Source organism: Salvelinus fontinalis, chromosome 24 (assembly GCF_029448725.1).
Source record: "Salvelinus fontinalis isolate EN_2023a chromosome 24, ASM2944872v1, whole genome shotgun sequence".
Taxonomy (NCBI): Eukaryota; Metazoa; Chordata; class Actinopteri; order Salmoniformes; family Salmonidae; genus Salvelinus; species Salvelinus fontinalis.
Window position 1 is genome coordinate 40216000 of NC_074688.1, and position 22607 is coordinate 40238606.

Consider the following 22607-nt stretch of genomic DNA (forward strand, 5'->3'; position numbering starts at 1 on the left):
CTGTTGGCCAAGGTTGGAGTCGCCAGGTGGAAGGCATGGCCAGCCATTGAGAAATGTTTGTTCAAGTTTTCGATTATCACGGACTTATCAGTGGTGACCGTGTTATCTAGCCTCAGTGCAGTGGGCAGCTGGGAGGAGGTGCTCTTGTTTTCCATGGACTTTACAGTATCCCAGAACTTTTTGGAGTTAGAGCTACAGGATGCAAATTTCTGCTTGAAAAAGCTGGCCTTTGCTTTCCTGACTGACTGCGTGTATTGGTTCCTGACTTCCCTGAACAGTTGCATATCGCGGGGGCTCTTCGATGCTATTGCAGTTCGCCACAGGATGTTTTTGTGCTGGTCGAGGGCAGTCAGGTCTGGAGTGAACCAAGGGCTATATCTGTTCTTGGTTCTGCATTTTTTGAACGGAGCATGCTTATCTAATACGGTGAGGAAGTAACTTTTAAAGAATGACCAGGCATCCTCGACTGACGGGATGAGGTCAATATCCTTCCAGGGTACCCGGGCCAGGTTGATTAGAAAGGCCTGCTCGCAGAAGTGTTTTAGGGAGCGTTTGACAGTGATGAGGGGTGGTCGTTTGACCTTGGACCCGTGGCGGATACAGGCAATGAGGCAGTGATCGCTGAGATCTTGATTGAAGACAGCAGAGGTGTATTTGGAGGGCAAGTTGGTCAGGATAATGTCTATTAGGGTGCCCATGTTTACGGATTTAGGGTTGTACCTGGTGGGTTCCTTGATGATTTGTGTGAGATTGAGGGCATCAAGCTTAGATTGTAGGACTGCCGGGGTGTTAAGCATATCCCAGTTTAGGTCACCTAACAGAACAAACTCTGAAGCTAGATGGGGAGCGATCAATTCACAGATGGTGTCCAGGGCACAGCTGGGAGCTGAGGGGGGTCGGTAGCAGGCGGCAACAGTGAGAGCCTTATTTCTGGAGAGATTAATTTTTTTAATTAGAAGTTCGAACTGTTTGGGCATAGACTTGGAAAGTATGACAGAACTTTGCAGGCTATCTCTGCAGTAGATTGCAACTCCTCCCCCTTTGGCAGTTCTATCTTGACGGAAAGTGTTATAGTTGGGTATGGAAATCTCTGAGTTTTTGGTGGCCTTCCTAAGCCAGGATTCAGACACGGCAAGGACATCAGGGTTGGCAGAGTGTGCTAAAGCGGTGAGTAAGGCAAACTTAGGGAGGAGGCTTCTGATGTTGACATGCATGAGGCCAAGGCTTTTTCGATCACAGAAGTCAACAAATGAGGGTGACTGGGGACATGCAGGGCCTGGGTTTACCTCCACATCACCCGAGGAACAGAGGAGTAGTAGGATGAGGGTGCGGCTATAGGCTATCAAAACTGGTCGCCTAGAGCGTTGGGGACAAGGAATAAAAGGAGCAGATTTATGGGCGTGGTAGAATAGATTCTGGGCATAATGTGCAGACCAGGGTATGGTGGTGCACGGGTACAGCGGAGGCAAGCCCAGGCACTGGGTGATGATAAGAGAGGTTGTATCTCTGGACATGCTGGTCTCAATGGGTGAGGTCACCGCATGTGTGGGGGGTGGGACAAAGGAGGTATCAGAGGTACGGAGAGTGGAACTACGGGGTCCATTGCAAGCCAAAACAATGATAACTAGCCTGAACAACAGTATGTAAGGCATATTGATATTAGAGAGAGACATACAATAAGGCATAAAGTGATTGCAGGTCATGATTGGGAGAGCTAGCTAAAACAGCAGGTGAAATAACAGCAGCTAGTCAGCTAACACAGCAACAGAAGGTAAAAATGGCGACGACTGGGCAGAGAGGGTCGGATTAACTACACACAGATCCTGAGTTAAGGCACAGAGCCGACAGAAAAAACACAAATAAACAGAATGGAGTAGCATGAATTAATGGACAGTCAAGCAGGCATCAGCTATGTAGCCAAGTGATCATAGTGTCCAGGGGGCAGCCGTAGATGGAGTAGTGAGGCCTCCACTAAGCTAGCACGCGTTTAAAGTTAGTAGCCCGGGGGGTGGTCTGCTCAGACGGAGGGGGTCTGCTCAGACGGAGGCCGGTTGAGGGCACCGGTTGAGGGCACGTCTGCAGACCAGACGTGGTCGTGTCGACAGAGAATCCAAGCCGGATAGCGATGGCGAAAGAGAGGTTGTGAATTGTGTTTGCTAACTGTTGCTAGCTTCCTGGCTACGCTAGCTGCAAGATAAGCTAGCAGTTAGCAGACCGGGGCAGGCAAGTTAGCCTTTGGGGGACTTCGCGATGGGGGGGGAAGTCTGTTTTGCCTCTTGGTGCGGTGACGTCGATAGACCAGTCGTGGAATTAGTAGGGTTCCAGGTAGCTCTAGGTAGCTAACAGGCCTAGTAGGTTAGCAGAATGGGCCTTCAGCGGGCGTCACGCCTGAGGGGCCTGTTGGAGTCCTCGGGCAGATTATGTCGGTATTCCAGTCGTAGAGCATCGGCGGGGTTCCGAGCTCCGTCCCGGCCTTAAAGGGGTCCGGATATTGTAGCCCAGGAGTGGGCTTCAGTGGTAGCACAGGAGCCCTAGCCGGGCTAGCTTCAGGCTAATTGGTGCTTGCTCCGGGATGGAAACGCTAGCCAGGAGTTGTCACCCGGGATTGTGGTTAGCTAGTTGCGAAGATCCAGATGAAAATGTTCAGAGTTTGCGGTAGGAATCCGGGGATATGGAGAGAAATAGGTCCGTTATGCTCTGGTTTTAGTCACGTTGTTCGAACTAGCGAGAGCTTTCCGAGCTAAAGGTTAGCTGATGACCGCTAGCAATGGTTTGCTAACTGATAGCTGGTAGGCAGTTAGCTGGCTATCTTCAGTAGATGGATTCCAGATCAGAAGTAAATAGAAATACTTTAGAAAAAAGCAGATCCACGCCACATTGGGTGAGGCGGGTTGCAGGAGAGTATTTAGAAGTTGAGGTTTAAGAAAGTATTTTTAAAAGATATGCGAAGAAAAAGATGTAAAAAGATATATACAAAGATATATACAAGGGACACGGGACACGACAGGACAAAGACGTCTACACTGCTACGCCATCTTGGAATGGTCTGGGATGAGTTGGAATGCAGAGTGAAGGAAAAGCAGCCAACACGTGCTCAACATATGTGGGAACTCTTTCAAGACTGTTGGAAAAGCATCCATCATGAAGCTGGATGAGAGAATGCCAAGAGTGGGTAAAGCTGTCATTACGGCAATTTAAAACACATTTGTTTTACATTTAAAACCTCTCTGGGATAGGGTCTAGTTTTCTGAATTTCCTCCTGACTGACGTGCCCAAAGTAAACTGCCTGTTACTCAGGCCCAGAAGCCAGGATATGCATATAATTGGTAACAATGGATAGAAAACACGTTGACGTTTCTAAAACTGTTAAAATAATGTCTGAGACTATAAGAGAATTGATATGCCAGGCAAAAATCATAAGAAAATCCGACCAGAATATTATGTTTTTAGCTCCCAGGCTCCTATTATGGAAACCTATTGTTTCTATGTACATCCGTCTCCCAGATTGCAATTCCTATAGATACCACTAGATGTCAAAAGTCTTTATTCAAGGTTTCAGACTTCTTTTTTGAAAAACAAAGAAGTATTTGATGTTTTTTTAGGAGACCAACTGAAGAAAATCAGTCTTTCGGCTCGCAAAAGAGACGGCATGTGCCTACGAATTTTCCTTTCCTATTGAACATACTACTTTCCGTTTGAAATATTATAGTTTATTTACATTTTAAGTACCTGAGGATTAAATAAAAATGTTGTTTGACTTGTTTGGACGAAGTTTAGCGTTAGCTTTTTGGACTCCTTTGACTGCAAGTTGAACAAGTGGATTACTGAAATCGATGGCGCCAACTAAACTGACTTTGGGATATAAAGAAGCATTTTATCGAACAAAACGACCATTCATGTTGTAGCTGGGACCCTTGGAATTGCGAACAGAGGACGATCTTCAAAGGTAAGTGATTTATTTAATTGCTATTTGTGATTTTGTGAAGCCTGTGCTGGTTGAAAAATATGTTGATGTGGGGCGCCTTCCTCAGACAATCGCACGGTATACTTTTCCGTAAAGCCTTTTTAAAATCTGACAACGCAGTTAGATTAACAAGAAATTAAGCTTTTAAATGATGTAAGACACTTGTATGTTCGATAATGTTTAACTTATTTTGGGTATGTGGGACGCTACCGTCCCACCTGGTCAACATCCGGTGAAATTGCAGAGCGCCAAATTCAAAAACAGAAATACTCCAAATAAAAATTTATAAAACATACAAGTGTTATACATCGCCTTAAAGATTAACTTCTTTTTAATCCAACCGCAGTGTCATATTTCAAAAAGGCTTTACGGCGATAGCATACCATGCGATTATCTGAGGACAGCGCCCAGCACACAAAACATTACAAACAGTATTGGAGTTACAAAATTCAGAAATAGCGATAAAATTTATCACGTACCTTTGATGATCTTCATATGGTTGCACTCACAAGACTCCCAGTTTCACAATAAATGTTCATTTTGTTCGATAAAGTCCCTCTTTATATCCAAAAACCTCAGTTTTGTTGGCACGTTTTGTTCAGTAATCCAATGGCTCAAAGGCAGTCACATCAGGCAGACGAAAAATCCAAATAGTATCAGTAAAGTCTGTAGAAACATGCCAAACAATGTTTATAATCAATCCTCAGGTTGTTTTTAGTCATAATAATGAATAATATTTCAACCGGACAATAGCTTCGTCAATATACAACAAAACAAGAAATGCGCACCCTCTGTCTTGGGGACTTTCCACTATCCACTGACTCAGAGTGGTCTTACTCCCTCATTTTTTAGAATACTATTAAACCACCTTATCTCAAAACCTGAATATGAATATCTTTGCTGCAAATGTGCCATACGTCATTGCCTGTACACTTTACCGAAATTACACAAACCTTAAACACAACAAGGCAATTATCCAGGCAGACCAGTGGTTGCAGGAATAGGCTCAATGCTAGAGCCATTGTCGAACTTTGTAGACTCTTTTATTAAAACTCATGTGCAAGCACTGCCAGCATATGTAAAAGACTATAGACCTCATAAACAAGATCTCACCAATAAAAGGTTTAAAAGACTGTATTTTGGTCACATTAGATGTCGAGAGTCTATATACCAGCATTCCGCATGTGGGGGGGGCTGGCAGCACTAGCACACTATTTGTGAGACAGAGATAGTAATGAATATCCACCAAAAAACTTCATTCTAGAGCTGGCTGAATATGTTTTGACGTACAACTATTTCAGGTTTGATGATGAATACTACCTCCAAATGAATGGAACTTCGATGCGCTCCACATCCGCTCCGAGCTATGCTAACCTTTATGTGGGTCTTTTTGAAGAACGTTTTGTTAATAATGAAAACGAAAATCCATTTTTGAATAAAGTCCTGAAGTGGTATCGATATATTGACAACATTTTTTGCAGATGGGAAGGAACTGAAAAAGAGCTGTCAGATTTCATGGCACTACTCAATGACATTGATCGCAATCTCAAATTCACTATTGAATGTGACACTCAATGTGTTAATTACCTCGATATGTGGATTGAGAAATCAAATGTAACCCTGTTTACAACTCTGTATAGAAAAGAAACGGACAGAAATACTCTATTACAGGGGGACAGCTTCCATCCTGAGCCATTAAAAAGAGGACTTCCAAGAAGCCAGTTTTTCAGACTGCGCCGTATATGCCACTCCACAGATGATTATCTAGAAAAAGCAGCGGAGATGCGCATGACGTTTCTAAGAGGCTATTCTCCACAATGTGTAGATGAAGCTCTTAATTTGGCATGGGGGAAAACAAGAGATGAACTGTTACAAAAAAGACCCGCTAAAGCTAAAGAACACTCTGTAATGTTCACAACCACATATACTTTGAATTCGCGAAATGTGGGAGGTGTGGTCAAGAAACACTGGCATTTCTTATCATCGGACCCAGCTTTGCCGGCTGAATATAAATATCCACCACTCATTGTGTATAGGAGAGGTCACAATTTACGTGATAAATTGGTTCATGCCAACTGCCAGCCACAAAAGAAAATCAGCCAGACTCTTTTACGCCCTCTACCAAATGGTAGCTATAAATGCAGAGGATGCGCACAGTGCAACAATATGATGAAGTGTGAATATTTCTGCCACCCACACCCAGGGAAATGGTTCCAAATAAATTACATTATTACGTGTTCCATCACCCATGTTATTTATATTATTTAATGTCAATGTGGGCTCTGTTATGTCGGTAAAACCACCCGCTCTCTCAAACAGAGAATTAGTGAACATAAAAGTTCAATGGGGAGAAACAACAGGGATTATCCAGTCGCAGTACATTTTAATGACCTAAAGCAGGACATTTCTGCCTTTAGATTTTGTGGCAAAGAGAAAGTTAAGATATCAGACAGGGGAGGTGACATTAATAATACTCTGAGTAAAAGAGAATGTTTTTGGATTTTCACCCTCCAGACATTATTTCCTAAAGGACTTAATGATGAAATGCCTATGTATGTTATGTTGTGGATTTGAACATGAATTATGTGCCTATTTCAGATTACTCTGATGTTTTTCGTACGATGTACCCAAGGATTAATGAAAACTTGCTATGTCCTCATTGTGGTTTCACAGACGGGTTTAATATGTCTTATTTATACACTTTTGTAATATTTATGAAATGCATATTGGTATATTTGGTAGCACGTATTTGTTTTTCCTTTGCCTCCAACCCCGTTCTATACATGGAACAGATGTGGGTGGGGCTAGGTCTACATAAGGGTGCTAATTAAAAAAATCCACCAAAGCTCAGACGAAGGCCGTAAGGCCGATAAGTAAGCTTATTAAAGATCAGTGATACTATCAAGAGCAGTGTGCGGTTTCCTTTTTCCTTCATCTTGTTCAACTGTTGCCATGCACCTGCAAAAAAGATTGCTTGGATGTGCGAGTGCCTTTTGAATTCAGAATACAAGCCTGAAACAATTTATTTAAGACTGTTGACATCTAGTGAAAGCCATAGGAAGTGCAATTTGAGTCCTAAGTCATGAGATACTGTATAGGCATTTTATATAAAACTACAAACATAAAAAAATCCCACATCCTGGATGGATTTTTCTCAGATTTTTGCTTGCCATATCAGTTCTGTTATACTCATAGACATTATTTCAACAGTTTCGGGAAACTTTAGAGTGTTTTCTATCCAACTCTACCAATTAAATGCATATCATAGCTTCTGGGACTGAGTAACAGGCAGTTTACTTTGGGCATGCTTTTCAACCCTAGTGGGGTTAATATTACGAACATTTATTTGAATTGTGCGCCCTCCAATTCCCCCGGAAGTTAGCGGCTTGTGTCCCGCTAGTGGAACAGTTAGCCCTAATCATTTAATAATAAAATCTTATTTACAAAGACGGCCTACCTCAGAACTGTGCGCCGCACAATGGGACTCCCAATCACAACCAGATGTGATATAGCCTGGAATCGAACCAGGGTGAGACCTCTTGCACTGTAATGCAGTGCCTTAGACTGCTGCTTCACTCGGGAGCCAAAAAAACAACTGCCAGAAGTGCAAACAACTGGCAAAGGTTGGCTACTTTGAAGAACCTCAAATATAAAATATATTGTTTAACACTCTTTTGGTTACTACATGATTCCATATGTGTTATTTCATAGTTTTGATGTCTTCAATATTATTCTAAAATGTAGGAAATAGTAAAAATAAACAAAAAGCCTTGAATATGTAGTTGTGTCCAAACTTTTGACAGGTACTGTCTGTTGACGTGTCAAATATGTTTGAAAACACTATGTTAAAAGCACTGTGTGGGCTTGTCCCTAGGATTACCAAAGACAAAGAGCTGGATCAGTGGTTCACCAATCAGGGCCATGCAACAGTAACAAGCGGTGATGTGAATCAGTGGGTCACCAATCAGGGCCTTCTTTGTGACCATCAGGTTACGTCCCCGGGACAAACCGTGAGCTGGACAAAAACCTTGTCTATGATGAGATAAGGAGTTGGGATACTGACAGAGGCTGGGCTACCTTACTAATATGAGCAAACAGTGGATAGATAAGTGCAGACTTCTGACATTGTGGAAATATAAATGTATATGCGTCATGCTTTTCCAGATGTTTTTTTTGTGTGACAATTTCAACACACACGTAAAATAATAGAAAAAATATTATTTATTTTAATCCCGTACTTGTTCTATTGTTTTATGTATGTGTTTAAATTGTCTTACAAAAAAAACTTTAGAAAAAGCATGATGGATATGATGTTTTATATACACAATGTCAGAAACCTGCACTTATCTATCCACTGCTTGCTCATATTAGCAACGTAGCCCAGCCTCTGTCACTATCCCACCTCCCTCTCTCATCCTGTACCCCGGGGAAACAATAAACACTAGAACCACATCCCACTCGTTGAGAGGGAGTGTATGGGCAGTTACAGCGTCTTAGGGGGAACTTTCACCTCTATAAAAGAGGAACCCTTCTGTCTGCCCTCACAGACACAGCTGCCCTGCTGAAGGCTGGCATGGCACTGAGAACAGACGTGGTTCTCCAGCTGCTGGTGGTGGTGATGAGGGGTATGGCTGCTCCAGCCCCAATCTGCTCTCTGCTGGGCCAACCCGCTCTGCCTCTCCTGTCTGCCGAGGGGGACATCAACATTGGGGCAGTGTTCCCACTACATAGGAATGCCCTCTTCAAGGTCCATTCGTTCACCTCCAGACCAGAGAAAACACCCTGTATCAGGTATGTGTTGAAAAAAACTGTCTTTGGGAACTTTTAGCTGTTTTGGAATATTTCTCATCAAGATAGATTTTTTTTGTCTTTCACTGAAATTAGGCACAGTGCTTAATAGCACTATTGTAGATGATCTGTGCATTTGGACAAAACAAGTATACAAATTGTTTCTGTTATACTAAATACTACTCAACTCATCTCGACCGAGTAAGTCGCTCTGGATAAGAGCGTCTGCTAAATGACTTAAATGTAAATGAGTATATCAGTTTTGCTGGCATATGTGATTGTGGCACATGTGATTCCTGGCTTCAACTAACTTATTTTTTGGTTTGTTACCGCTGTCCAGTTTCAGCCAACGTGAGTTCCAGTTTGCACAGACCCTGATCTTTGCCCTGGAGGAGATCAACAACAGCAGTGATCTTCTCCCAGGACTGTCTCTGGGTTACCAGGTCTATGACTCCTGTAGCTATGCCCCCCTGGCCATCCACTCAGCCCTGGCCCTGATGAACAGCCCTGGGCCTGAGGACAGCCTGGGAGACCCCTCCTCCTGCTCCAGATCTCCCGCCGTGTTGGGCATTGTAGGGGAGTCAAGCTCCACATCCACCATCGGAATATCATCCCTGGTCGGTCCATTCAGCATCCCTGTGGTGAGACACCTTCTGGTTTGGGCTCTTTAGAGGTAGTACAATCAATGTCAGCTATGTATGAAAGATCAATTCAAATCTTCCCGTTTCTTCCACACAGATCAGCCACTTTGCCACCTGTGCTTGTCTGAGTAACAAAAAAAAGTTCCCCTCCTTCTTCAGAACCATCCCCAGTGACTTCTACCAGAGCAGAGCCCTGGCAAAGCTGGTCAAACACTTTGGATGGAACTGGGTGGGAGTGGTGAACAGCAACAATGACTATGGAAACAACGGCATGGCCACATTCATGGAGGCAGCGTGGCATGAAGGGGTCTGTGTAGAGTACCAAGAGGCCATCCACCGCACAGACCCCCGAGAGAAGCTCCTGGAAACCGTCAGGGTGATCAGGAAGGCCACAGCCAGGGTGGTGGTACTGTTCATGGGCTTGGGGGACATCGTCCCCCTGATGAATGAGTTGGCTCTGGAGGGAGACCTAGGGCTGCAGTGGGTGGGCAGCGAGGCCTGGATCACAGCCAGACTGCTGGCGGAGAACAAGGCCTACGGCTTCCTGAGGGGGGCGGTGGGCTTTGCCATCAGGAATGCCAGGCTGGATGGTCTGGAGGGGTTCCTAGACAAGGTGCACCCCTCCCAGGCGCCAGACAACACCCTGCTCAGGGAGTTCTGGGAGACTGTGTTCCAGTGCTCCTTCGAGGGGGGCAGCAGCAAGCTGTGCACAGGAACAGAGAGCTTAGCAACGCTGGAGAACCAATACACAGACGTGTCAGAGCTGAGAATACCCAATAAAGTGTACACAGCTGTATATGCCTTTGCACATGCTCTACACAACCTGCTGACAGACTTAAAGAATGACACAGACAGCGGCAACAGACCAGCCTACACACCACAGCAGGTGAGCAAGCTCCACAATCAACAAAACAGAAACAACATATTAAATGAATCATCTCTCTCTCTCTCTTTCTCTCTCGCTCTCTCGCTCTCTCTCTGTCTCTCTCCATGTTGTTGAGCAGGTGCTACAGTACCTGAAGGAGGTGAGGTTTAGAGTAAAGACAGGAGAGGAGATCTGGTTCGATGCTAACGGAGATGTGGTGGCGTGCTACGAGCTAGTGAACTGGCAGCAGGAGGAGAATGGGACCCTGCAGTTCCATGCTGTGGGGCTGTATGATTCCTCGATGCCCCCTGAACAGCGCATTACCTTCAACAAGGGAAAACTGGTCTGGGCAGGGGGCCAGGCAGAGGTAGGACTAAATACATGTTGACTATGTTGCAGAAGCATAACACATGCAAACCTCAAACCACTACAAATGTAAAACATGCATTCTATAATGTTTACATAATCCACAGTCTATCTCAATTGTCTTGTTTTGTATTGGTAATATAACTTCCACAAGTAGTGACATTAAATCATTTCTGCACGTTTATTTATATAAAATGCACCAATATTCAGACGTGTTGTATTTCTCTACAGGCACCTGTTGCAGTGTGCAGTGAGAGCTGTCCCACAGGCACTCGTAAGGCTGTACAGAAAGGAAAGCCTGTATGCTGTTATGACTGTGTACCATGTGCGGAGGGAGAGATCAGTAACATCACAGGTAATATATAATGCATTTAGGGCTACCTGCAATACTTTCAAGCTCTGTCACTGCCCAACAAGACTAATAGATGTGGAAAAACACATGACACAGTGATTCATGGAATGAATGACGTTCTAATCTCCTTACAGATTCTAACGGCTGCTATCGATGTGACTTGGAGTATTGGTCAAATGAAAAAAGGGACTGCTGTGTGTTGAAACCAGTTGAATTCCTCTCCTATGAAGAAACGATGGGCATAGTTCTGGTGTTTTTCTCCTTACTGGGGTCCGGTGTTACTACTCTGGTAGCTGTTGTGTTTTCAATTCATAAGGACACCCCCATCGTCAGGGCCAACAACTCTGAGCTGAGCTTCCTGCTGCTCTTCTCCTTGACTCTGTGCTTTCTGTGTTCTCTTACTTTCATTGGCCGGCCCTCTGAGTGGTCCTGTACGCTGCGCCACACAGCGTTTGGCATCACCTTCGTCCTCTGCATCTCTTGTGTTCTGGGGAAAACAATAGTGGTGTTGATGGCCTTCAGGGCTACACTTCCAGCCAGTAATATCATGAAATGGTTTGGTCCTCCACAGCAGAGACTCAGTGTTCTGGCTTTCACTCTCATACAGGTCCTGATTTGTGTTCTTTGGTTAACAGTCTCCCCTCCTTTCCCCTACAAGAACATGAAGACCTATAAGGAAAAGGTCATTCTAGAGTGTGATGTGGGTTCAGCTATTGGTTTCTGGGCTGTGTTGGGGTATATAGGACTCCTGGCTCTCTTGTGCTTTGTGCTGGCTTTTATGGCTCGAAAGCTGCCTGATAACTTCAATGAGGCCAAATTCATCACCTTCAGCATGCTCATATTCTGTGCAGTCTGGATCACCTTTATCCCAGCTTATGTCAGCTCTCCTGGGAAGTTCACTGTAGCTGTGGAGATCTTTGCTATTCTGGCCTCCAGTTTTGGTTTACTTTTCTGCATATTTGCTCCTAAATGTTTCATTATATTGCTGAGGCCAGAGCAAAACACCAAGAAACATATGATGGGGAAGACATCCAATGACAAACGATATTAATGAAACATATTTTGGGAAAGGCGTCAACCAAAGCCCTTCAGGATGAATACTGACCATTGACCTATTCAAAGTCTTTCTATAATAAACACAGACACATAATTTCAAAGTCAGTCATGGGTTAACGTCATCCCCAGGCTAAATTGACACCAATAAATAGAGCCTGTAAACTCTGTGCAATGAAGTGGGACTTTAAAGGGGAAGGGTTCAAATCAAGACAGGAGAGAGAGATCCTGCTACAGTTTGACTTTGAAAACTGCAGAAAATCTAACAATGATCATATTACTTTTAGGACGCCCCAACTGATTCTGAGTTTTGGCATATACATTTTTTTTATTATTTGCACTTTTCTTTTATCAGGTAAGGAAGTTCAGATCAAGTTCTCATTTACAACGGCGACCTGGCCAGAATTAAGCAAAGCAGCGCGACACAATCAACAACACAGTTACACATGGAAAAGACAAACATAGAGTCAATAATACAATACAGTGTGTGCAAATGAGGTAGAATAAGGGAGGAAAGGCAATAATTAGGCCACAGTGGCGGAATAATTACAATATAGCAATTAAACACTGGAGTGATAGATGTGCAGATGATGAATGTGCAAGTAGAGATACAGAGGCGCAAAGTAGCAAAATATGAAGGTTACATGTGAGAACTAGGTGCAAACTTTCTGATTTCCCGAACTCACTTCCTTGTTAAGCCTAATTCGTTTGTAGAGGGAAGGTTCTAAGGGTTTTGTTGGACGGTGAAGGACTGAGATATCAACCAATGTAAATCCGCTCCTGCCATGGACTCCATTCCTGTCTCTTCATGAGACATTGTGAGAGACGGTTCGAAAGAGAAAGAGCCTCCTGGTGAACAAGATCTTTAATGGGTACATAGATGTTCAATAAGTCCAATAAGTCCTGAACAAACATCCAACAGCACATTATGCCAAGCAGCCATATCTACATGGGTGTGGTCGCACATTATGAAAGTCATGACAATAATGAAGCAGAAAGAAAATCTCATTTTTTGACATAGCCGATGTTTCTCACTGCTCTACCCCAGCGGCCACTGACAGCCTGGTGTGCTTCCACAGGCCCCCTCAGTGACCCCCTCAGTGACTGCTGCTGTCCAGTCCAGGTCCAGATCAGGAGCCCACACACAAGCCCCTTACTGAGCCTCTGTCTCACAGGCCTGTTCTGGACAAGCATGGTCTACTATCTCATCAAAAACAACATTGACTTCTTAAACCTCTCCTCATAGGCCTGTGGGCCACAACCCAATGTGTGTCAATACACCAATGGGCATGTGGCATTCATTCCATCATCAACACAAAACAAGGTCTCAGTGAAATGTGTTATAATGAATACATGTCTGTACTGCATGTATGGTGTAATGTATTGGCTACCCTTCATGTAATATTACATTGGTTGTCATAAGCAATTCAGCTGTCTAATATATCTGGATCTCCAGTCTTACTTGAATTATCACAATGCTAGAGAAAGACACAAATAAAATAAAGAACTAGAATGGTAATTTTCTATGAATTGTGTGACTTGCTTCAGCTGGCCAAATGTATCTGTATGTAGTAGTAGAAACAAAAGTAATAGTAAATCAAATCAAATCAAATGTTATTAGTCACATGAGCTGAATACAACTGGTCTGGACCTTACAGTGAAATGTTTACTTACGAGTCCATAACCAACAATGCAGTTTAAAGAAATACAGCTAAGAACAAGAAATACAGTAACAAGTAATTAAAGAGCAGCAGTACAATAACAATAGTGAGACTATATACAGGGGGGTACAGGTACAGAGTTAATGTGAGGGGGCACCGGTTAGTTGAGGTAATATGTACATGCAGGTAGAGTTATTAAAGTGACTATGCAGAGATGATGACAACATCGGTGTAAAATAGGGTTCTCTTATGGAGACCAAAGATCACTTTTGGAACTCTATTTCTTCCTGGGAGTGGTAGTAGTAGTAGAGGTAGTAGTAGTAGTAGTAGAGGTAGTAGTAGTAGTAGTAGTAGTAGTAGTAGAGGTAGTAGTAGTAGTAGTAGTAGTAGTAGTAGTAGTAGTAGTAGTAGTAGTAGTGGTAGTAGTAGTGGTAGCAGTACTAGTGGTAGTAGACCTAGTGGTAGTAGGCCTAGTGATAGTAGTAGTTGTGGTTGCAGTAGTAGGCCTAGTGGAAGTGGTAATAGTGGTAGTAGAAGTAGTGGTAGTAGTGGTAGTAGTCCTAGCGGTAGTGGTAGTAGTTGTGGTAGTAGGCATAGTGCTAGTAGTAGTAGTAGTGGTAGTGGTAGTAGACGGTGTGGTAGCAGTGGTAGTAGCCCTAGTAGTATTAGTAGTAGTAGAGGTAGTAGTAATAGTAGAGGTAGTGGTAGTAGTTGTAGTGGTAGTAGTAGAACTAGTGGTAGTAGGCCTAGTAGTAGTAGTAGCTGTGGTAGTAGGCCTAATGGTGGTAGTGTTTATAGTGGTGGTAGTAGGCCTAGTGGTAGTAGCAGTAGTGGTAGTAGTAATTGTGGTAGTAGGCCTAGTGATAGTAGTAGTAGTGGTAGTAGTAGTAGTAGAGGTAGTAGGCCTAGCGGTAGTAGGCCTAGTGGTTGTAGTGGTTGTAGACCTAATGGTATTAGTTGTAGACCCAGTGGTAGTATGCCTAGTGGTAGTAGTAGTTGTGGTTAGTAGACCTAGTTTAGAAGGCCTAATGGTGGTAGGGGTATTATGGTCGGTAGTAGTGGTTGTAGACATATTAGTAGTAGTGTTAGTATGCCTAATGTTAGTAGTATTAGCAGTAGTAGTAGTGGAATTAGTGGTAGTAGGCCTAGTGGTAGTTGTAGTAGTAGTTGTGGTAGTAGACCTAGTGGTAATAGTAGAAGTAGTAGTATTAGTAGTAGTAGGCCTATTGGTAGTGGTAGTAGGTGTAGTAGTAGTGGTAGTAGTAGTAGTAGTAGTGGTAGTAGTAGTAGTAGTAGTAGTAGTAGTAGTAGTAGTAGTAGTAGTGGTAGTAGTGGTAGTAGGCCTAGTGGTATTAGTGGTAGTTGTGGAAGTAGGTCTACCGGTAGTGGTGATAGTATTACTAGTGGTTGTAGTGGTAGTATTACTAGTGGTAGTGGTAGTAGTAGGCCAAGTTGTAGCAGTGGTAGTGGTAGTAGGCCTAGTGGTAGTGGTAGTAGTTGTGGTAGTACGCCTAGCTGTTGTAGGTCTACTGGTAGTGGTAGTATTGGTAGTAGGTCTAGTGGTAGTAGATCTAGTGGTAGTGGTAGTAGTGGTAGTAGGCCTAGTGGTAGTAGGCCTAGTGGTAGTGGTAGTAGGCCTATTGGTAGTAGGCCTATTGGTAGTAGTCCTGGTGGTAGTAGTAGTAGTTGTAGTAGTAGTAGTGGTAGTAGTAGTGGTGGTAGTAGGCCTAGTGGTGGTAGTAACCTAGTGGTAGTAGTAGTAGTTGTAGCAGTAGTAGTTGTAGTAGTAGTGGTGGTAGTAGTGGTAGTAGGCCTAGTGGTAGTAGGCCTAGTGGTAGTGGTAGTAGGCCTATTGGTAGTAGGCCTATTGGTAGTAGTCCTGGTGGTAGTAGTAGTAGTTGTAGTAGTAGTAGGTGTAGTAGTAGTGGTGGTAGTAGTGGTAGTAGGCCTAGTGGTAGTAGGCCTAGTGGTAGTGGTAGTAGGCCTATTGGTAGTAGGCCTATTGGTAGTAGTCCTGGTGGTAGTAGTAGTAGTTGTAGTAGTAGTAGGTGTAGTAGTAGTGGTGGTAGTAGGCCTAGTGGTGGTAGTAACCTAGTGGTAGTAGTAGTAGTTGTAGCAGTAGTAGTTGTAGTAGTAGTGGTGGTAGTAGGCCTAGTGGTAGTAGACCTAGTTGTAGTAGTGGTAGTAGTAGTAGTAGTGGTAGTAGTAGTAGTAGTTGTAGTAAGCCTAGTGGTTTAAGTAGTAGGCCTTGTGGTAGGAGTAGTAGTAGTGGTAGTGGTAGTAGTAGTAGTAGTGGTGGTAAAAGTTGTGGAAGTGGTAGAAGTAGTAGTGGTAGTAGTAGTAGTAGAGGAAGTGGTAGTAGTTGTAGTGGTAGTAGTAGAACTAGTGGTATTAGGCCTAATGGTGGTAGTGTTTTTAGTGGTGGTAGTGGCCTAGTGGTAGTAGACCTAGTTGTAGTAGTGGTAGTAGTAGTAGTAGTGGTAGTAGTAGTAGTAGTTGTAGTAAGCCTAGTGGTTTAAGTAGTAGGCCTTGTGGTAGGAGTAGTAGTAGTGGTAGTGGTAGTAGTAGTGGTAGTAGGCCTTGTAGTAGTAGTGGTAGTAGTGGTAGTAGTGGTGGTAAAAGTTGTGGAAGTGGTAGAAGTAGTAGTGGTAGTAGTAGTAGTAGAGGAAGTGGTAGTAGTTGTAGTGGTAGTAGTAGAACTAGTGGTATTAGGCCTAATGGTGGTAGTGTTTTTAGTGGTGGTAGTGGCCTAGTGGTCGTAGCAGTAGCGGTAGTAGTAATTGTGGTAGTAGGCCTAGTGGTAGTAGTAGTAGTAGTAGTAGCGGTAGTAGGCCAAGTGGAAGTAGGCCTAGTGGTTGTAGTGGTAGTATTACTAGTGGTAGTGGTAGTAGTAGTAGTGGTAGTGGTAGTATTTCAAGTTGTAGTAGTAGTAGTGGTAGTAGGCCTAGTTGTAACACTTGTAGTGGTAGTAGGCCTAGTGGTAGTAGTAGTAGTTGTGGTAGTAGACCTAGTTGTTGGAGGTCTACTGGTAGTGGTAGTTGGCCTATTGGTAGTAGTAGTAGTGGTGGTAGTAGGCCTAGTGGTAGTAGTAGTAGTGGTGGTAGTAGGCCTAGTTGTAGTGGTAGTAGTTGTGGTAGTAGACCTAGTTGTTGGAGGTCTACTGGTAGTGGTAGTTTTGGTAGTAGGTCTAGTTGTAGTAGGCCTAGTGGTAGTGGTAGTAGGCCTAGTGGTAGTAGGCCTATTGGTAGTAGTAGTAGTAGTAGTAGTAGTAGTAGTGGTGGTAGTAGTTGTGGTAGTAGGCCTAGTGGTAGTAGACCTAGTTGTATTAGTGTTAGTAGTAGTGGTAGTAGGCCTAGTGGTAGTAGTAGTAGTAGTTGTAGTAGGTGTAGTGGTAGTAGGCCTTGTAGTAGTGGTAGTAGTTGTGGTAATAAGCATAGTGGTATTAGTAGTATTAGTGGTAGTGGTAGTATTTGTAGTGGCAGTAGGCATAGTGGTAGTAGTGTTAGTAGTAGTAGTGGTAGTAGTATGCCTAGTGGTATTAGTAGTAGTTTTGGTAGTATGCCTAGTGGTAGTAGTTATGGTAGTAGGCCTAGGGGCAGTAGTAGAGGTTGTTGTAGTAGGCCTAGTGGTATTGGTAGTAGTAGAAGTGGCAGTAGTTGTAGTGGGCCTAGTGATATTAGTAGTAGTTGTGGTAGTAGTCCTAGTGGTAGTAGGACGAGTGGGAGTGGTAGTAGTGGTAGTAGGCCTAGTGGTAGTCGGCCTAGTGGATGTAGTAGTAGTGGTAGTAGACCTAGTTGTAGTAGTTGTAGTGTTAGAAGGCCTAGTGTTAGTGGTAGTAGTGGTTGTAGGCCCAGTGGTAGTGGTAGTAGTGGTGGTGGTAGTAGCCCTAGTTTTAGTAGGCCTAGTGGTAGTAGTGGTAGTATGCCTAGTGGTATTAGTAGTAGTTGTGGTAGTAGGCCTTGTGGTAGTATACCTAGTGGTAGTAGTCCTAGTGGTAGTAGGCGTAATGGTAGTAGCGGTAGTAGGCCTATTGGTAGTAGGCCTAGTGGTAGTAGGCCTATTGGTGGTAGTGGTATTAGTGGTGGTAGTATTTTCAAGCATTTTAAAAAAAGTGTTTCAAGACAAAGGAGGGTGAGGAAGTGTACTTCACTGAGAATGGGGACGTGACTGCCAAGTATGACTTTGTCAACTGGCAGCCGAAGGAGGATGGCAGTGTGGAGTGAGTTACTGTGGGTCTCTATGATGCATCGCTTCCTGCAGACAGGCAACATACTATCAACAACAGCTCCTTGGTATGGACACAGCATTTTGTAAATGCATGCTAGGTGTTGTAGGCTGTCATTTGTAACAGTATACAGAGTAGTTGATTGTGTCACATTGGTCCCTAGTGGAAACTACCCACGCTTCATTGCAGGTGCCTGTGGATATAGGACTCCTGGCTCTCTTGTGCTTTATGCTGGCTTTTCTGTCTCGAAAGCTGCCTGATAACTTCAATGAGGCCAAATTCATCACCTTCAGCATGCTCATATTCTGTGCAGTCTGGATCACCTTTATCCCAGCTTATGTCAGCTCTCCTGGGAAGTTCACTGTAGCTGTGGAGATCTTTGCTATTCTGGCCTCCAGTTTTGGTTTACTTTTCTGCATATTTGCTCCTAAATGTTTCATTATATTGCTGAGGCCAGAGCAAAACAACAAGAAACATATAATGGGGAAGACATCCGATGATGTACGTTATAACATAACATTATGACATTATATCATTTAACATTATAACGTTATTAACATATTTTAGAAAATGCCTCCTATCTGAGACAGTATATGATAAATGTTCTGTAAAGAACATGTTTCCACATTAATAAAGAATATAAATCATTTGTGTGTTTTTAGTGCTGTGTACATTTAAATACATCACATTCAACAAGAGTATTGATTATTACCTTTTGTCAAATAAAAGATTTTCAAACATGAACATGAGGACATTGTCGAAGATGAACAGGCTTTCTCATGATGTTAATGTGTAAACAAAATCACAGGGCAGGAAGACAAACAGACAGACAGGCAGACAAACAGACAGACATGCAGAGAGACAGTAGGATGACTCTCTACAGATACAGAGGAGCTGCTGCTAATGCCACAGGGCTCAATATAGTCATCAACAAGTTTTGAAAAGAAAAACAGAACATTCTGCTCCATCGCACTCCATTGTACAGAGCAAGGATGCCAAGTATAGTTGAAGTCTGAAGACCTCCACATGTCCGGTTCATCCTTGGGAGCAATTTCCAAACGTGTGAAAGTACCACAAACAATAGTTCAAACAATAGTTCACAAGTATAAACACTATGGGGCCTTGCGGCCGTAATTCCGCTGAGGAAGAAGATGCGTTCTGTCTCCTAGAGATGAACGTACTTTGGTGCGAAAACTGCAAATCAATCATGGGAACAACAGCAAAGGATCTTGTGAAGATGCTGGAGGAAACAGGTACAAAAGTATCTATACTCACAGTAAAACGAGTCCTCTATCGACATAACCTGAAAGGCCGCACAGCAAAGAAGAAGCATCTGCTCCAAAACCACCATAAAAAAGCCAGACTACGGTTTGCAACTGCACATGGGGACAAAGTTCATACTTTTTGGACAAATGTCCTCTGGTCTGATGAAACAGAAATTGAACTGTTTGGCCATAATGACCATTGTTATGTTTGGAGGAAAAAAGGGGAGGCTTGCAAGCCGAAGATCACCATCCCAACCGTGAAGCACGGGGGTGGCAGCATCATGTTGTGGGGGTTCTTTGCTGCGGGAGGGACTGGTGCACTTCACAAAATAGATGGCATCATGAGGACGGAAAATTATGTGCATATATTGAAGCAACATCTCAAGACAAAAGTCAGGGAGTTAAAGCTTGGTCGCAAATGGGAATGTATTGAAAGAAATATAAGCTGAATAAATCATTCTCTCTGCTATTATTCTGACATTTCACATTCAGAAAAAAATGGTGATCCTAACTGACCTAAGATAGTGAATTTTTACTAGTATTAAATGTCAGGAATTGTGAAAAACTGAGTTTAAATGTATTTGGCTGAGGTGTATGTAAACTTCCGACTTCACCTGTACTTTACCAATCAAAAGTTTGGACACACCTACTCATTTAAGGGATTTAATTTATTTTACTATTTTCTTAATAGTGAAGACATCAAAACTATGAAATAATACACTTAGAATCATGTAGTAACCAAAAAAGTGTTAAACAAATCAAAATGTATTGTATATTTGTGATTCTTCAAAATAGCCACTCTTTGCCTTGATGACAGCTTTGCATACTGTTGGTATTCTCTCAACCAGCTTCATGAAGTAGTCACCTGGAATGCATTTGAATTAACAGGTGTGCCTTGTTAAAATGTATTTGTGGAATTTATTTCCTTCTTTATGCATTTGAGACAATCAGTTAAATTGTGACAAGGTAGGGGTGGAATACAGATGATAGCCCTATTTGGTAAAAGACCAAGTCCATATTATGACAAGAACAGCTCAAATAAGGAAAGAGATACAACACTCCATCATTACTTTAAGACATGAAGGTCAGTCAATACGGAACATTTGCAAAAACCATCAAGCGCTATGACGAAACTGGCTCACATGAGGACCGCCACAGGAAAGGAAATGAATTACTTAAAAATTATACAATGTGATTTTCTGGTTTTTGTTTTAGATTCCATCTCTCACAGTTGAAGTGTACCTATGATAAAAATTACAGACCTCTACATGCTTTGTAAGTAGGAAAACCTGCAAAATCAGCAGTGTATCAAATACTTGTTCTCCCCACTGCAGTTGTGTCCAAATTTTTGACTGGTACTGTGTGTTGAAGTGTGTCAAATATGTTTGAAAACACTATGAGGATAGAGGGCGCTATTTTCACTTTGGGGGAAAATCGTGCCCAATTTAAACGGCCTCGTACTCTATTCTTGCTCGTACAATATGCATATTATTATTACAATTGGATAGAAAACACTCTCTAGTTTCTAAAACCGTTTGAATTATATCGGTGAGTAAAACAGAACTCATTTTGCAGCAAACTTCCTGACAGGAAGTGGAAAATCTGAAATCAATGCTCTGTTCTAGAGCCTGCCTATAAATGTGCTTGATATTTATTAGTATACATGCACTTCATACGCCTTCCACTGGATGTCAACAGGCAGTGAGAGAAGAAATGGAGTGTATAACATGATCTGAGGTCGAATAAAAGCTCTTGGCATGACGTGACCCCAATTTCCTGTTTTCTGGAACGCGCGAGAAGTGACCTGGTATTGCCTTCTGTAAAGCTGTTGTTATAGACGACTAATATCTCCGGCTTTGATTTTATTTGATACATGTGACAATATCATCGTTTTATTAGATTATTGAAATTTTTTCAGGACGTTAGGCATGTTGCTTTGTGTGCCTTTGTTCATGAAGGAGAGCTTTGCGATACTTTGCTAGCTTTCCGTGCTAATTGACTGGAGAAGAGGACATTCTAAATCCAAACAACGATTGTTCTGGACAAAGGACCCCTTGTACAACATTCTGATGGAAGATCATCAAAAGTAGGACCCATTTTATGATGCTATTTCATATATCTGTCGAACATGTTGTACTAGTAGTTTGCGCCCAGATTTTGGGCACTCTCTCGCTATAATTAAGCTGGATGTCGTAATGAAGTTATTTTTAGATTTCTAACACGGTGATTGCATTAAGAACTAGTGTATCTATCATTTCCTATACAACATGTATTTTTTAGTAATGTTTATGAATAGTTATTTGGTCAGAATATGTGAGTGTCAGAAAAATATCCGGACGTTGTGGGAAAAAGCTGCTACGTTAGCACAATGTATAACCACTGATTTCAGCTCTAAATATGCACATTTTCGAACAAAACATAAGTGTATGTATAACCTGATGTTATAGGACTGTCATCTGATGAAGCTTATCAAGGTTAGTCAAAAATTATATATCTTTTGCTGGTTTGTTACGATCGCTAACTTTTGCTGCTGGTAAATGGCTTGTGTTTCTGGCTATTGTGGTAAGCTAATATAATGCTATATTGTGTTTTCGCTGTAAAAACTTAAGAAATTGGAAATATTGTCTGGAATCACAAGATGCCTGTCTTTCATTTGCTGTACACCATGTATTTTTCAGAAATGTTTTATGATGAGTATTTGGGTATTTCACGTTGGTGTCTGTAATTACTCTGGCTGCTTCGGTGCTATTTCTGATGGTAGCTGTGATGGTAGCTGCAATGTAAAACTGATTTATCCTTTTCTCAATAGGGGGTGCTGTTGGCACTTTGTAATAATTTCGTTCCCAAACAATATGCATATTATTATTACTATTAGATAGAGAACACTCTCTACTTTCTAAAACCGTTTGAATTATATCTGTGAGTAAAACAGAACTGGAGTTAGAGCAATTGTCCTATGAGGATGTGAGAATGCTGAAATCTGCCGGCTGTTCTGAGATCCGTTTATAAATCTGCCTGTCTTCTATTGGTTGAGATGCACTGCATACGCCTTCCCCTGGATGTCAGCGAATAGTGAGAATTGAAATGGTGTTGCTAGGCAGATCTGAGAGCTTATAAATGGGCTGGGAACGTGGGGTCCGTCCTTTGTTCTCTTCGCCAGGACGCAGAAAGGAGCTCTGGCTGTCGTTCTAGAAAGCTCCCGTTATAGCCCTTAGATATATCTGGCTCTGTTTTTATTCGATATAGGTGTTAAAGACATCATAATGTTCTTATATTAAACCGAGTTATATCAGTTTATATCAGTACATTGCGATTTTCTGATATTTATTTGTGCTGCCTTCTAGGGACTTGGGCACGTCTCGCCCACATGGCTAATGTTTACTGCTAATTCAAACGTTGAAGACGACAATCTACAACCGAGCAACGA

General features: G+C 42.6%; 1 protein-coding gene across 2 annotated transcripts; it reads left to right on the forward strand.

Annotated features, from left to right (window-relative positions):
* The first annotated feature begins 472 nt into the window (after window positions 1-472).
* LOC129822427 (extracellular calcium-sensing receptor-like) lies at window positions 473-12027 on the forward strand. Of its 2 annotated transcripts, XM_055880708.1 has the most exons (7): window positions 473-1518; window positions 8568-8755; window positions 9093-9393; window positions 9491-10279; window positions 10398-10625; window positions 10856-10979; window positions 11111-12027. In XM_055880708.1, exons 1-7 carry the CDS (start codon window positions 1441-1443, stop codon window positions 12025-12027), a joined length of 2625 nt encoding a protein of 874 aa, XP_055736683.1. In that variant the 5' UTR covers window positions 473-1440. The 2 variants fall into 2 exon arrangements, with proteins under 2 accessions (XP_055736683.1, XP_055736684.1); XM_055880709.1 differs by lacking the exon at window positions 473-1518 and having other exon boundaries at window positions 8538-8755.
* Window positions 12028-22607: the final 10580 nt, after the last annotated feature.